The sequence below is a fragment of the Accipiter gentilis genome, chromosome Z (assembly GCF_929443795.1).
Source record: "Accipiter gentilis chromosome Z, bAccGen1.1, whole genome shotgun sequence".
Taxonomy (NCBI): Eukaryota; Metazoa; Chordata; class Aves; order Accipitriformes; family Accipitridae; genus Astur; species Astur gentilis.
The window spans coordinates 35,204,442-35,218,287 of record NC_064919.1 but is presented as its reverse complement, the minus strand read 5'-3'; the positions used below and the strand labels follow the sequence as shown (position 1 = coordinate 35,218,287).

Sequence of the window (13,846 nt, the reverse complement as noted above, 5' to 3'; positions counted from 1 at the left end):
TAAGTGAGTTTAGAATATTCTTAAACAGGTCAGGTGTGCCAAGTGCTGAGCATGACACAATTGAGATACCTTGGCATTGGGAGCTAAATCACCGTAGACCTGGTTGATAATGGAATAAGTGAAGAAGACAGTATAAAATGTTTCAGACTCTGCCTAGCTGTTAAAGTGTGTTACGGAAAACCAGCTTTACAGATGCTACAGTCTGCCAATGTTTCATCCATGAGCGTGGAGGGACGGCTGCTGCTGTTAAGTATTGGATTTACCATAGCAGCTATTTTATCGAATTGCTGTAATTTCTGCTGGATGTGGTGGTCACAGCCTCTGTGCATTTAATGTGAACTGGGGATGCTTTTGCAGAAGGAAGGAGGATGTGTCAGGAGTGCATTGCTGGGGATAGAAATAAGAAGGTCTAAGGATCTGGTTTCTGACCACAGCTCATACACCGTGAGACCAAAGGGGTCTAGTTTTTTGTTTTCTGTGTTTTCTGATAGCAGAGATTAATGTAAGAGTCTCTGGATGAAAATCAGCAGCCGTTGCTGCACAGGCAATTACCAGTAGTATCGTTACAGTCCCTTTTGGCCTTGAATCCAGGATTAGGGGGAATATAATCTATTACATTTTCAGCCTACTTCTGTCAGTGGAGGTTTCTCATTTTTATGTGATAAAGAGTAAAGCTGCATGAGAAGTCTGTGTCCAGTCTTGCTCTGCATCACGAAGCCCTTTCTTGGCTCTGTTTAGCTGCTAATGCTGCTGTGGACTCTTTATGTATAGAAACTGTAGATTGCAGAAAATAGACCTATTTTCAGCCTTGGTTGCTCCTAGCCCTTGATTAGAGTTCATTATAAGCACTTTAGAGAGGGAGGCAAGTATTAGCATCTGTGTTCAGCAGCTGGGGAAACTGAGACATGAAAGGAAGATGATGCACCCAGAGAGACTTGGAGGTAAGAAGAAATGTCAGCCTTTCCCCTGAGTAACACTCCCCCTGTCCTGGACCCTGTCCAGAAGGCAGCTTGCAGTAGTCCTGCACAGGGCATCTGCAATTTCCTAAACCTTCAGTGGCATGGGCACTGAGTCCTCTCACCACCTAAAAGACCCGAGAACTGAAGTCTCCCTTTAATGTTAACAATCTGGCATTTTCCCTGAACAAGAGGCTTATGTTACAGACAACCTATGTTGTTGAATTGATTGCCTCCTTGTACTTAATAAGTAATAAGCTAATCAACTGTCAGAAAAAGTGAAGGAAGCATCCCTTATTCTTTGACTTGATACATGTGTGGACACCCCCCATCAGAATGAAGTTTTAAATCAGGGAGGTTGGAAGCTAAGGTTTCTTATGCAGCCCTGTTGGCTAGTTTTGGCAAGCAGGGGAAAGAGCATGCTTTCCTTCTTGCTGGGTGTTCCTCCTTCATATCCCAGCCACTGCTCCGAGAGGCAAAACAGAAGCTGGGAGCTGCCGTACTGTTTATTTCACGAAGTGGCAGATGCTGTCACTTCCTTTCTTACTAAACTTATGGTGGTTTGCGGTAACGTTGACTCTCATAGTGCACTGGTTCCTAGCAGGGTGCAGATGTTTCTTGTCAGCTTTGGCCATCTTTCAGGGCTATAAATATTGCCTTTAATGAAGAGCACTGGTGAAACAGGGTTGTGATTTATGAATGAGGCTCTGCAAGTTGGCATGGCTTTCGAAGCATTTGTTATATGGAAGGCTCCATAGATGTGTTAGCTCACCTGGTTATCCTTTGCTCTTGTCAATTGTTAGAGCTGGGAGTTTGAAACCAGTTGTGCCTAATTTGAGTGGACAAGGCATTGCTTGGGGCGTGTCAGAGGACTCTGGAATTTGCTTTCTTCACAAGTTTGGAGTAGACCAAATTTAGAGAATTTCAGACATTGACTAGTGCTTTTGGAAAAGGCTGCGAAGGCATTTCCCACAAAAACAGTATCAGGAGGGGCTTTTTTTATTTTCTAGAGTAGCTGCTGGTTAGTGATGTTAACGCAGTTGGAATTGTATTGACAGTGTTAACTCCCTACTAGAGCACCTACACTGAGCCCCTTTTGTTGTAGCACTTTATTATTTACACTGAAATAAATGCAAAATCAAATCCCCAGCATGTGTAGGAACAGGTTAGACATCTGTTTTCCCCACATACTTGATAAAAAAAGTTGTACCCACAGTGTGGATGTGTGATACTTTTGAGGTTCTTGCAGCACTAGGAGGATGGAAACAGAGTTGAAGCGGTCAAGTCTCCTTCCTGCAGGAGCACTGCACACCTCCTTCTCTTAAACCATACATGGGAAAAGAGGTAGGGCACAGGTGATGATTTGTGTGGAAGGAGGCATACAAAATAGCAAAGGTTTTTATTTTAAGCTCACAAAGGGTTAATAAGTGGACGTTTCAGTAAATGGCTAGATAATTGTTACTGGAGCACAGCGATGGGTTGTTCTAACTGTGGCTTGCCAAGCCTGAAAATTACAGTGGTGTATGAAACTGTGGTATGTTGAAGTGTTGTGTTTAAAATCATCTTTAACTCATTCCACTCATATCTGCCCTGGACATGACCCCTGCTGATCATTCATCAGCCCTGTGTAAACAAGGATTTAGTGGAAAGAATTTCTGTATAGTGTTTTTTTTGGTTTTTTAATAGAAATGCTGTCACATACACACACATACACAGAGCTGAGGTTTTGCAAGAATTTTCATGCTGGTGTCAGAGAAAAGCTTTTCTGAAGTTAAAAACCTGCCTATGTGCAGGGGTGTGTATGTGGGTGTGCACTTTCTGGTATGGAGGGCTCTTGCCTCTTTGAGGGGAGAGGCAAAGCAGGCACACAGCTCAGCTCAAGCTTTCCTGCTGTAGTAGATGTGGGAGGAATCTATAAATGCATGATTTATGTAAAGTGGCCTGGGATTGCCATGCTGAACATCCTGACTTTGAGCAGCCAGTGAGGGAAATTATTGCCACCACGAGGGAGCTGGAGGAAAGCAAGCAGTTCTCCAGGCTGGCCTGGGTGGCTTGTGTCTCTCTCCCGTTCCCCAAACTGGGTTCCTTGCTCTGAGTCCTGCTTTTTCTAGCAGTGCCTCCCAGCGGGATGCCTGCTGCTCATGGGTGGCACGGAAGCCGCTCAGACTTCTTGACGATGTTATTTTAGATTTGGGGAGTTGTATTGTTTCCAGGACAACTGGGGAAGAATGAGGAAGGGACTTGTGCTGAGTCAGCTTGGAGCTACTGAAACACCCTGGCTTGCTCGCTGCATTTTCCCCTGGAAGATGGCTAATGGCCTACTTTTACAGGGACCCCTTCAAGCTAAGCAAGCAATTTGGTTAAAAAATAGTAGTGCAAGAAGCAAATGAGGAGCCCACGTTGTCAGGTGCAGTTATAGACTGATAACAGCAAACAGCTCTCTGTGAAATGAGTGGACACTTGGCATGCTCAGAAAGTGAGTGCAGGACAGAATGTGTTTCTGGGCTGGAAAGCCCATATTTGGGTCTCCATGTTTAACTCTGTTGTGCTCTTTAAGCCCAGCCAGCAACTCAGCACCACACATCTGCTCGCTCACTCCCCCACCTCCCAGTGGGAAGGGAAGAGAATTAAAAAAAAAAAAAAAAAAAAAAGAGTAAAACTTGTAGGTTGAGATATGAACAATCTAATAACTAAAGTAAAATAAAATACAATAATAATAATAGCAATTTTAATGAAAAGGAATATAATTAAAAAAAAATAAACAACAACCAACCAAAAAACCCCCAAGAAAAGACAAGTGATGCACAATGCAGTTGCTTACCACCTGCTGACCGATGCTCGAGCAGTGACCTGCCCCTCCCAGCCAACTCCCCCCAGTTTATATACTGAGGATGATGTTCTGTGGTATGGAATATCCCTTTGGCTACTTCAGGTCAGCTGTCCTGGCCATGCTCCCTCCCAGCTTCTTGTACACCTGCTTGCTGGCAGAGCATGGCACACTGAAAAATCCTTAACTTAGGATAAGCGCTACTTAGCAACAACTAAAACATCAGTATGTTATCAACATTATTCTCACACTAAATGCAAAACACTGTACCAGCTACTAAGAAGAAAATTAACTCTGTCCCAGCCGAAACCAGGAGAAACTCTCTTAACCTCTGATGACTCCTAAATAAATGTCCCTGTTTAACACAGCTCCTTCAATTAAGTAGAATTTGCTGTATTGTATAATCTTGCCTCTGTACCATTAATTGCCTTCTATTCTAAGAGGAATTAAATTCTTCTTGAAACTGTAATGTCATCTTATTTTTGTTCTTCCCATATTCTTTCTGTCTCATAGCAATGCTGAACTGCAGAATATGGTGTTAGACTCTGCTGCTGCCATGGGGAGCAATGAACTTCAGGAGAAAGATGTCACTGGAGCCCTGGGCCACGATCTCAGCAATGGCAGCAGCAGCAATTTGGAAGCAGCCAGGCGCCTGGCTAAGCGCCTCTACCATCTGGACAGATTCAAACGCTCTGATGTGGCAAAGCATTTGGGTAAAAAGTACGTGCTGGTATGAGGCCTTTGGCCACGTTGTTGTTCTTGCTGGTTCTGGAGGGGTTCACTCTTGAGTGATAATCTTTACTTATTTATTTGTTTGTTTAAAGCAATGAATTCAGCAAGCTTGTGGCCGAAGAATACCTTAAATTTTTTGACTTCACAGGCATGACGCTGGACTACTCGCTTAGGTATGTGGCTGTTTGCAGACCCTATGTTCTTGTTTTAGTAATGGTACTGTTTGCTGTGTTGTCCTGATTGAAGCGGTTGCTCTGTGGGGGCTTAAGAGGGTAAAGCAAGGGATGTGACTGGGTTTTGGGACAGAGCTTTTCTCTTCTGTTTGGCTTGGCATGCTGCTGTACTCAAGAGTGCTACTGGAGCAGTGGCATTTCCTGGAGAGGGAAATCTTTGGGTGGACCTGCTTAGAGATGGTCCTTGATGCAGAGGAGGTAGAGAAAAATGACCAGTCACTTGGTAAACAAGAGACTTGTAGTCTGCCAGGTGCTGCTGGGGAGTGAAGGTGTTGCTCACAGCTGAGCCACGGAGACTTTTTGTCTGATGCCTTTTGGAGCTGCTCTGCCTGGCCGCAGTGCAACAAAGCCAGGGCCAGGGTTTGATGTGGCTCGGCAGCCCTCCTCACCGCGTCCCTCTGAGGCACCCAAAAATGTGCAGAACAGCAAAAGCTTCCATGTGGAAAATGCCATTGAGTTTGGTTGCTGCCAGCGTGGGTGTTTGAAAACCCAGCCCTTCAATTTTCCTTCCTTTTTACACTGGAATTAGGCCTCGACAATGTTTGTTTTCAGCATTTTTTTTTTTTTTTTAGGAGGCAAAACACCAAGTTTGTGTAGCAGTGGACTGTTAGCACAATTGCTGGGGTTCTGGTATTTGAAGGGGTTTAAAGTGAGTTTAAATCATCTGGCTGAGGTTACTCAAGTGGGTTATTGGTTTTTTTCTAACAATACAAACCCAGGAGGTCTGGCAGGCACTTGCCAGTCCCCTTGCAAATGTATTTCCAGGGGGGTTGACTCCAGGAGACTGTGACAGACCCCAGAGAAAGCCCAGAGTCCTGCCTGCTGAGGGTGGTGAAAACAAAATGTGTCTGCGGGAGAGTGAACTGACTGCTCCTGCAGCAGTGGGAGCAGAGCTAGCTGGAGCGCCCACCCGGCACAGGGCAGGAGCAGCCGGGGCGGTGGGAGGTCTGCTGCTCGTTCTGGGTTTTAGTAGCCCTGAAGCATGATGCTAAATATACCCCTCTTTTAAATTGTGAAATCCAACACCTAATTGCTTTGTGGCACATATTTAGGAGGTCTCTGCTCCCAGTAGATCTCCTGTTAATATTAATAGTTGTGACCTTCTCTAAAATATGCCCTGGCTCATGTGGGACTTAGACACGCCAGGGGTTTGCTGAGATTTCAGGAGAAATTGCAGCGACTGCTGGCTGCATGCCCTGAGCAGGGGCTGGGGACAGAGCATTCTCCCAAAGCCTGGGGGAGCCGAGGTGTGCTGCCTCAGGCTCGCAGAGAATGAGAGGTAACCACCCTGTTGCTGCTGGCTTGCTGACAAGCTGTGGTTTGTAACCATTTTGGAGCCCATGGCGGCAGCCCGGACATGCTATCCCCAGGCTGTTGGGAGGCCGATGTGCAGTGCGTATCACCACTGGTTGTTCCTTCATTGTCCTGCTCTGCTTCCACACCCTGGCTCATGCATCTCACATCCTCTGCAGGACCGCAGGAGGGGAGGAGGTGGGACCGCTGCTCCAGCCCCTCTGAGAGTCCATCCTGGCCCTCCTGTGGGCAGAAACTCACCTCTCCAAGGCAGCTTCCAGGGGGGGTAAAGGCGCTGAAGAAGAGGAGAGGGTGTAGGTCAGTGGTGCCTGGCATGGGCAGGGGGTGTTACTGGAAAGAGCCCGAGCTGGAGGAGGAGGAAAGATGGCTAGTTGTCAAAACGTCCCATGGGGGCATGAGGAAGGAAAGGAAGAGAAACCCTGCAAAGGCTCAGTTGTATCTACTTGTGAATTGGATTATTTGCAATATATTACCTATGAAATGAAGTTATTACCAGGCAGATCACACTCTGTATGTGTGCGAGATCGCTGCAAATACAGCCTGTCTCTGACCTTACATCAAAGCGAAAAAATGTACTTTTATTCATCCAGACTAGATAGACGTGAATGTTCCAGCAACATATTCCATGCCTCTTAGACCTGGTGTTAGTTTCAGTCTCATGGGGTATTTAAAAATTGTCTATTAGGCACTCATTTTGTATGGCGTCTTGCTTCAGACCCAGAAGGTTTGTGTTTCCAGGCTTTTCTTGGAAGCATCCTGACAAATGAGCATAGGCTGATACTGCTGAGGTCATCTTTTGGCTCCAGGATGTGGGGATTTTGGGAAGTGCAGAAGTTCTTTGGCTGTGAGGCGAGTTTTCCTAGCAGGAAGAATAGCGGCGTGGTTGAAAGGCGGCATGGTTAAGTGTCAGAGGAAGAGTGGAATATGCATGTGTGTCCCATCTCTTTGCACAGGCTCGCTATCTGTGTCTAATGAGCATGCCCAGGTGTGCACCAGCCCTGTGCCTTCGAATGTCATGAGCAGGAACCCAGGAAGGCCAGGTTGCTCCTCCCGCTGTTGAAGCTTGGTGGGAGATGTTATGACTCTTCTTCCTTCTTCCCCAGATGTGTTCTGCAGGTCAGGTAGTCACGCTGCCCTCTGCAAGGCAACCTTTGTGGTCCTGGGGTGTTCTGATGGGTGACCATCCGGAAGAAGGACCACACATTTGGTGTGGGCTCTGAGTCTGCAGTGCATCTGCTTGACTTCACTGCCTGGAGTAGCTTCTCTGATTTGGATGGGAATACTATTGGGAATACTAAAAGTTAAAAGGTGCAGGGGTGGCAGGCAATTAGAAAAGGACAGAGAACACTCTGGATGTCTGTCATGCATAATCAACACCTGCTCCAGTTCCTTCCCCAAAGAAAAGAAAAATATTAAAAATAAGAACAGCTCTTTCAAATGGTGTAATTGCTTATTAGTTTGTATATTCCATGGCTGAGACCAGTGGTAAATTAACTCCTACTTCATTTACTATAATGTTGGGATTAACTGCACATGGGATAATAACCCATTTTCCTGGAAAGGCTTCTTGGAACCAAATGTCTGGTGTGTGCTTATGTACTTCTTGCTGTGAAGTGTGCTTTGCTCTGTGTGCTGTGTGAGGCAAAAAGAGATTTATGACTTTAATTTCACCTTTTTCACTCCTTTTAGGAGTTTCTTTAAAGCTTTTTCACTTATTGGAGAAACTCAGGAACGAGAGAGAGTTTTAATCCACTTCTCCAGCAGATACCACCAGTGCAACCCAAACACCATTTCTTCTCAAGGTAACTTTGTTTCTGATATGAAGGTCTTGGTTGTCTCCCTCATCCTTCATTCTCGCCTTCAATAGCATGTATGGTGTGAGCCTGGGAACTGAAGGTGTGTAATTGCCGTGCCACGCTTGAGTGTGCCTGTGCTGAGCATTGAAACCCTCCACGTTCTCCACACGTAATTGTGGTAAGGCAGTGAAAAATCTGTATTCATCCCCATCAGGAAAGGTGCTTAGGCCTCCTCAGTGTAAATCCTCAGCTGTAGCATCTCCAGATTTGAATGTCCTCATTGTGGTTTCTGGTCTCGCTGACTTCCACCATGTGTGGGTACCTGTACGCTAGCTACACGCATGTGGATGAAGACAGGTCCCATCTTCAGTGGAAGAGAAGCTGTTCGCTTTCCATGCTCCATTCAGTGCTTGCGTCTCTGCATGCACTGGCAGCAGGCATGCCAGTTCTTGCCAGTTGTGGGGGTGAATTTTGGGTGCTGTATCCAGACCCTGGCATGGTTTCATTGTGACTAGCTAACATCAGCCAGAGTGCTGCCTCCTTGCCAATGTTTTCAGTCATTTTGGAAATGGATGGGGGAAAAAAACAAGCACACAGATCAAACCTGAGAAAGTTGGCATTGGAGAAGAGGACGAAGTGTCCGCTGGCGTAGCTGCTGCGTTCAGCCAGCCGTGCCGGCAGAGGCATGCGGCCCTGACTGCAGTGCAGGCTGATCACACGCTGAGAAAGGGAGGAGGGCAAGAGAGAAAATAAGCACGGGCTAAGCTGTGCTGTTGGTCTCAAGTGTAAGCGAGAAGGAGCTGCTACACTTGGAGGTACTGCCACGCTTCCTTGCCCCTTGCTTTGTGACTTGTCCCCATTGCAGTGAGGTGATGTTTGTCCACTTTGCATTGGTCAGCTTTACTGGCTGGCCTGCCGGGGAGGGGAATAGCAGTAAGACAGGATCTGCTCCCATGCTATCTCTGTCCTCTTTGTAATGCCTTTCTTGTTTTGAGACACCACAGGCCATCAGGCAAAGTAGGTGTGTCACATCCAGACTGAAATAATGACTTGCACATTGATGTGGCAGCCTTACTCTAGTCCAGGGTACAGGAGGGACGTTGCCACTTCTGAGCCTGAGTAAGCATTTGGATTAAAGTGGGTCCTGCAGTCTTTGCCCAGGATTCTACATAATTTTGATGCTGTATTTCTGCTGTCAGTAGTCAAGTGCTACACTGCAGAAATATGGTGGTTGTTCCTTTCAATGGAAATCCAGGATTGCATTTGCCTTTCTCTTTTCCTCTTTCCCTTTTCCATCATCTGGATGCATTTGCAGTTTGCAAATGAGAGGACAGGCTACTCTAAAGAAATGCATAGACCTGAACTGGAGCGCCACAGCCCCAGATTCAAGCTGCTTCAGACTTACTACTGCTAGCGATAATAGTTCTTCTCTCATTTCATGCTCAGCTACAGTTTGGCTACATTGCTTGGGTGCTTGGGCCCGTACGAACATCGTAAGAAAACGTGGTCCTTTCCTTGGGGAACATCTTTTTGTGATGGCTTCATCTGACACAGATTCAAGCCTGTGATAGTCACACTGAGTGTGAGATATATGTATCCTCATCCCCATTCCTCTTCCTTCACAGCACAGAGGGACCTGTCCATAGTCATTATCTGGTCTCGGCTACGACGGTTTTTATGTACATCTCCCTGCAGTGTGTGCAAGTCTGATAAATGACTCTGTGTCTTTATGACACCCCTGTGAGAGCAGGGAAGGTGGCACCATGTGTTTATGAACAAGAGAATGGAGAAAATATTTTTTCTAATGTGTTCCTAACATTTGGAAACTGGCTAGAGGCATTTGGATTTTCAGAGGTGATAAATGGCACCATGGGCACTGTCACCTTTGTCTGGATTTGTGCATAGCCAATACACTTTGGGTATTAAAAGAGGTGCCTGGAAAATGAGGACTATGAAATTGGTATCCTCTTTTGCAAATGATAGTCTATCTTGACTTTCACAAGTCTGCTACAGTGATTCCAGGGATGGAGCTAGGGATATAATCTGTCTCTTCTGGTTCATTGTTGAGGACCTTTGCTACAGGACCACCTTAGAAATTGCTGGACCACTTTCTATCCAATATGGAGCCAAGGCAGCGTAAATAGCTGACTGAAGTTCTCCAAAATTCAGTCTAATTGAGCCCTGAATGAGGAGGGGGCCAGAGGAGGGGGAAAACAGGATACCATGTTGTATCCACTCTGCATGGAAGAATGGGTGTATTTTACTCTTGCCTTTCTGCTCTGAAATAAATGAAGAAGAGGGAGCTGATTCAGGCTGTGGTATTGGTATTAGCAAGCAATGGGTGACAGCATGGTTTCCTGTCTAGTTTGTCTCATCCATGGGTGCTGCAAGATAGTTTTGACAGTCATTAAAAGATGAAAGAAAGGCTGTTCTGGCTTGGCAGCTGTAGGATGACCTCACTGTTCATTTATTTAATTATGTGTATTTCTTGATAAAACAGATTCTTTTTAAGGGAACAGACTCAGTTCAGCTATGAGGCTCAGTTTCAGCTGTTCTTAAAGGTCCAGTCGTGGGTCTGCATGTGACTCTGCTTATGTCTCCTTCTGCAGATGGAGTTCACTGTCTCACGTGTGCCATGATGCTGCTGAACACAGACCTGCATGGCCACGTGAGTATGCACAGCTTTGTTGACTCTGTGCTTGGAGGGGGTGGTCTTCTGGTAGCACAGTTCCCTTGCTGGTGGCCTGCTCCTAAAGCACTCCTGCAGAGAACAAACGGTGAGAAGGCTGCACTCCCAGGCTGTTGTCCTGGGCAGGGCTTTCCGGCATGCCCAGGTCAGTCATACGTAAGCCGGCATTGTGCCTGGCATTGCCATAACGTGTGAGGACGCTCCTTGTCCTCAGGCCCCTGTCTACCTGGTGTGCTTCCCATCCTTCACTGGTTATAGCAGGTGGCCCTGGCCAGGAAGCTGTGGTTGGGATTGGCTTCCCCTTTCCAGGATGTAAAACAATTTGGGAAGGCAAAAGAAAGAAGGGAGGTGAAGAGTTGCTGGGAAGGTCACAAGGGGAAGGTTATGTCTGCAGGCATCCAATTGCAGGGGGCAGATCTGGTGGAACCAGAGTTCTGCTCAGCCAGGTTAATGACAGGTGTGCCCAGGGCCAAGAGAGCAGAGGGGGGATGTGGACATCCTAAGTGGGAGCCCTGTGTTCCTCCACTGCACACCTCTCCCTGCTGCCTACCCGGTGGAAATAATGTGCCAGTTTTAGTCCTCTTTAGTCACACTGGTACAGGGTGCCAGCAGCCCTAGGACATGTATTTCAGCACCCGTGGTGCAGTGTGCCTGCTGTGCATGGTATTGCCCTGCTAACGGAAGGCTTCCTCCATTCTGGAGTCAGGATGGAGAGGGGAAAACACAGGGAGTATGGCATGGTAGCATGCAGGAGCAGTGGCTTCAGCCAGGTCACTTTAGGGCCTCTCTCTGTCTGAGACCCTGCACTGCCAAGGTGGTGGGTTGGGCAGCAGGAGATGGAGACAGACCCAGGGTGCCTCTAAGGGCTGCTTGGCCCCTGTGGGTGCAGCTCTGCGACGGGTGCAGGTAATGAAGCTGAGGCTTGTGTGTGCTTCCCCAGGGGTTTTGACGCCCACATCCCATTAACTGAATGCCTTTGTCTGAAAATTGTAGAAGTGGGGGGGAAGGGACTTGCTAAGATTTTTTTTTTTTCCCTGAAGGCTGAGCCTTCCCTGACAGGGTGAGCTGATGTACGGGAACGTGCCCCAGTGTGCCTCTTGGCATACACTGCTTTTCTTGAGCACACCTGAGACTGCCTGCACAGGTATCCTGCTCCCCAGAGTGATGAGCAGCCCAGGGCACCTGCTCTCCAGCCTGCCTGGCATTGCAGTCCAGGGAGGAGATTAAATGGTTGTGCATCAGCCTGACAGCATTTCCCAATGCTCCCTGTGATGCTTTAGTGGGCCCTACTGTCTTCATTAGGTACTGGAATAAACAATCTGTCTCTGACCCATCATTGATGATGATGATTTGCAGCTGAAGCTAGGATGACTCTGGCTGTTGCAGTGTGTAACTTTGGAGGCTTATCCTGCTGGCAGTCATTAGTGTGGTGTTATGTGTACGCAGCTGTAATGTTTGCCAGACTCCTGCATGTGTCTTTTCTCTGTCTCTCCCTCTCTCCCCGATTTCCTGTAATTTTGGTCTTCCTCTTATCACTTTACATTTTTCCACATAGGTGGTAAGTTGGGCATTTTTGACTTGGAATGCAGCCCCTTGCAGATATACACTACTTGCCTGTTTCCTAGCAAAGATAATGCTCTGACCCATCTTTACCATGGTTCTGCTAGAACAGGAAGCAAATGAGTCACAGGGCTTGTCTACACTGAGCTCCATTTGTTGCTGACATACTGATCATAAGTGTGGACACTTTTATTTCACAATAAGCTCAACTGCTTGTAGGGCTGTAGTGCAGCTGCTCTGCCTTCAGTTCACAGTTTCCCTTAACTCTTGTAGACAAACTCTGACTTATCCCTTCATTTATCCCAGTCTTGCCACATTTCATTCTCTTTTTAACTAACTCATTTTTGCTAGCTGTGTCTTGGAGATGCATGCTTGCTTCTCTGCAGGGTCATCATCACCCAGACTGTGATGCTAGAGACTTTTAAGGTATCTCTAGACTGCAAGGCACATCTTATAGAACCTGTGTGGCACTGTGTGGAGATGTTAGCTTTGGTCCTGGAGCAAAACAGCCACTTAACCTCAGTGGATGAAATGAGCCACACTGTTGTTGGTTTTGGTCAGCATGGGGAAGCTGCAAACTGCTGTGTGGAGGAAACAAACAGAAGCAGGCTAAAGTCTGTCTCAGGGAGGAAGGAAAGCATTTGCAGGTCTCCTAGAACATCTCCAGCCTGTACCCAAAGACTGCAGTTATGAGCTATGTTCTGGAAGCTTAGCAACCAGAGAGCCAGGGTTACAGCCAGACTGTGTTGTCAGGAGCCTTCCTGATGTGGGAAGCAGTGTGTTGTTCAAGTGTTCCTGCCTGCCTTCTTTCTGCTGGTCTGTGCTGGCCACAGGTTGCAGAATCTTCCTTTGTGGCTAGCTGAGGCTGACAGTCAAGGTCTGCTGGTTTTCCATCTCTCCCTGATCATACACTACAGAAGGGAAGTAGAGGATGTGCAGTCCAAGCTGTCATGTGACTGTCACATCAAAGGACCTGTATTACCCAGTGGTGCGCTCGCTTCTTTGGGCTCCACTCCTGTGTTAACTTGGGCTCTTGCTCCTAACCCAAGTCACTGTCTGCACATAAAGCTCTTCCACTGTATTTCTGCAGCCAAGGCATACCCTGACCGTGGAGAAGTCATCTTCACCCCTTTCTCCTGACTGGCAGCAGTGGCATCCCCAAAGATACCGTGGTCATCATGGGGCCCTGTTTTCCCTCTGCCTTTACCATGTTTCACAGCTCATCCCAGGCTGCCACCCTTTCCTCAGAACTCTCTGGGCTCCTTTTTTACCAACTCAGTGTTGTCATTGCTGCCCACTCATAAGGCTCGCCGTGTGCCAAGCGTGGAACTTCTAGCACTCGGGGCACGCACGGGACTGAATACTGACACCTTCTCTGAGGGGTGATGGAGACGTGGAGAGTGTGGATCCAAGACCAGTTTAGGGCAGCCTCAAGCCTCCAAATGGAGCAGTTAGGATCCTACGTGAACATAGCCATTCCTTTCCTGTTTGTGGCTCAGTTGGGCAACTTTCAGTCTGAGAATTAGAGAGAAAGAGAGAAAAGAGAGCAATCATATGGAAATGTCAAGACAGCCTCAGACTGTGAATCAGAAAAGATAATGACTGCTCCTGGGCATCTTACTCAAACTCGGGGCAGTTGCAAATGGAAGAGAACATTGGAAATCATAAGAGAAAGGTCTGGAAAGGGCCTCAGTCAGCTGTTTGCTTATGCCCCACAGCAGACTCAAGCAGAGCTTTTG

General features: G+C 47.2%; 1 protein-coding gene across 2 annotated transcripts in view; it reads left to right on the top strand.

Moving 5' to 3' along the window:
• The window catches only part of PSD3 (pleckstrin and Sec7 domain containing 3), a 120,588-nt gene that overhangs the window by 38,214 nt on the left and 68,528 nt on the right, over nt 1-13,846 (top strand). For both annotated transcript variants that reach the window (XM_049795262.1, XM_049795264.1), the window contains 4 exons: nt 4,297-4,503; nt 4,608-4,688; nt 7,752-7,864; nt 10,468-10,526. In XM_049795262.1, coding sequence (XP_049651219.1) covers nt 4,297-4,503; nt 4,608-4,688; nt 7,752-7,864; nt 10,468-10,526 — 460 coding nt within the window. The remainder of the gene's footprint in view (nt 1-4,296; nt 4,504-4,607; nt 4,689-7,751; nt 7,865-10,467; nt 10,527-13,846) is intronic.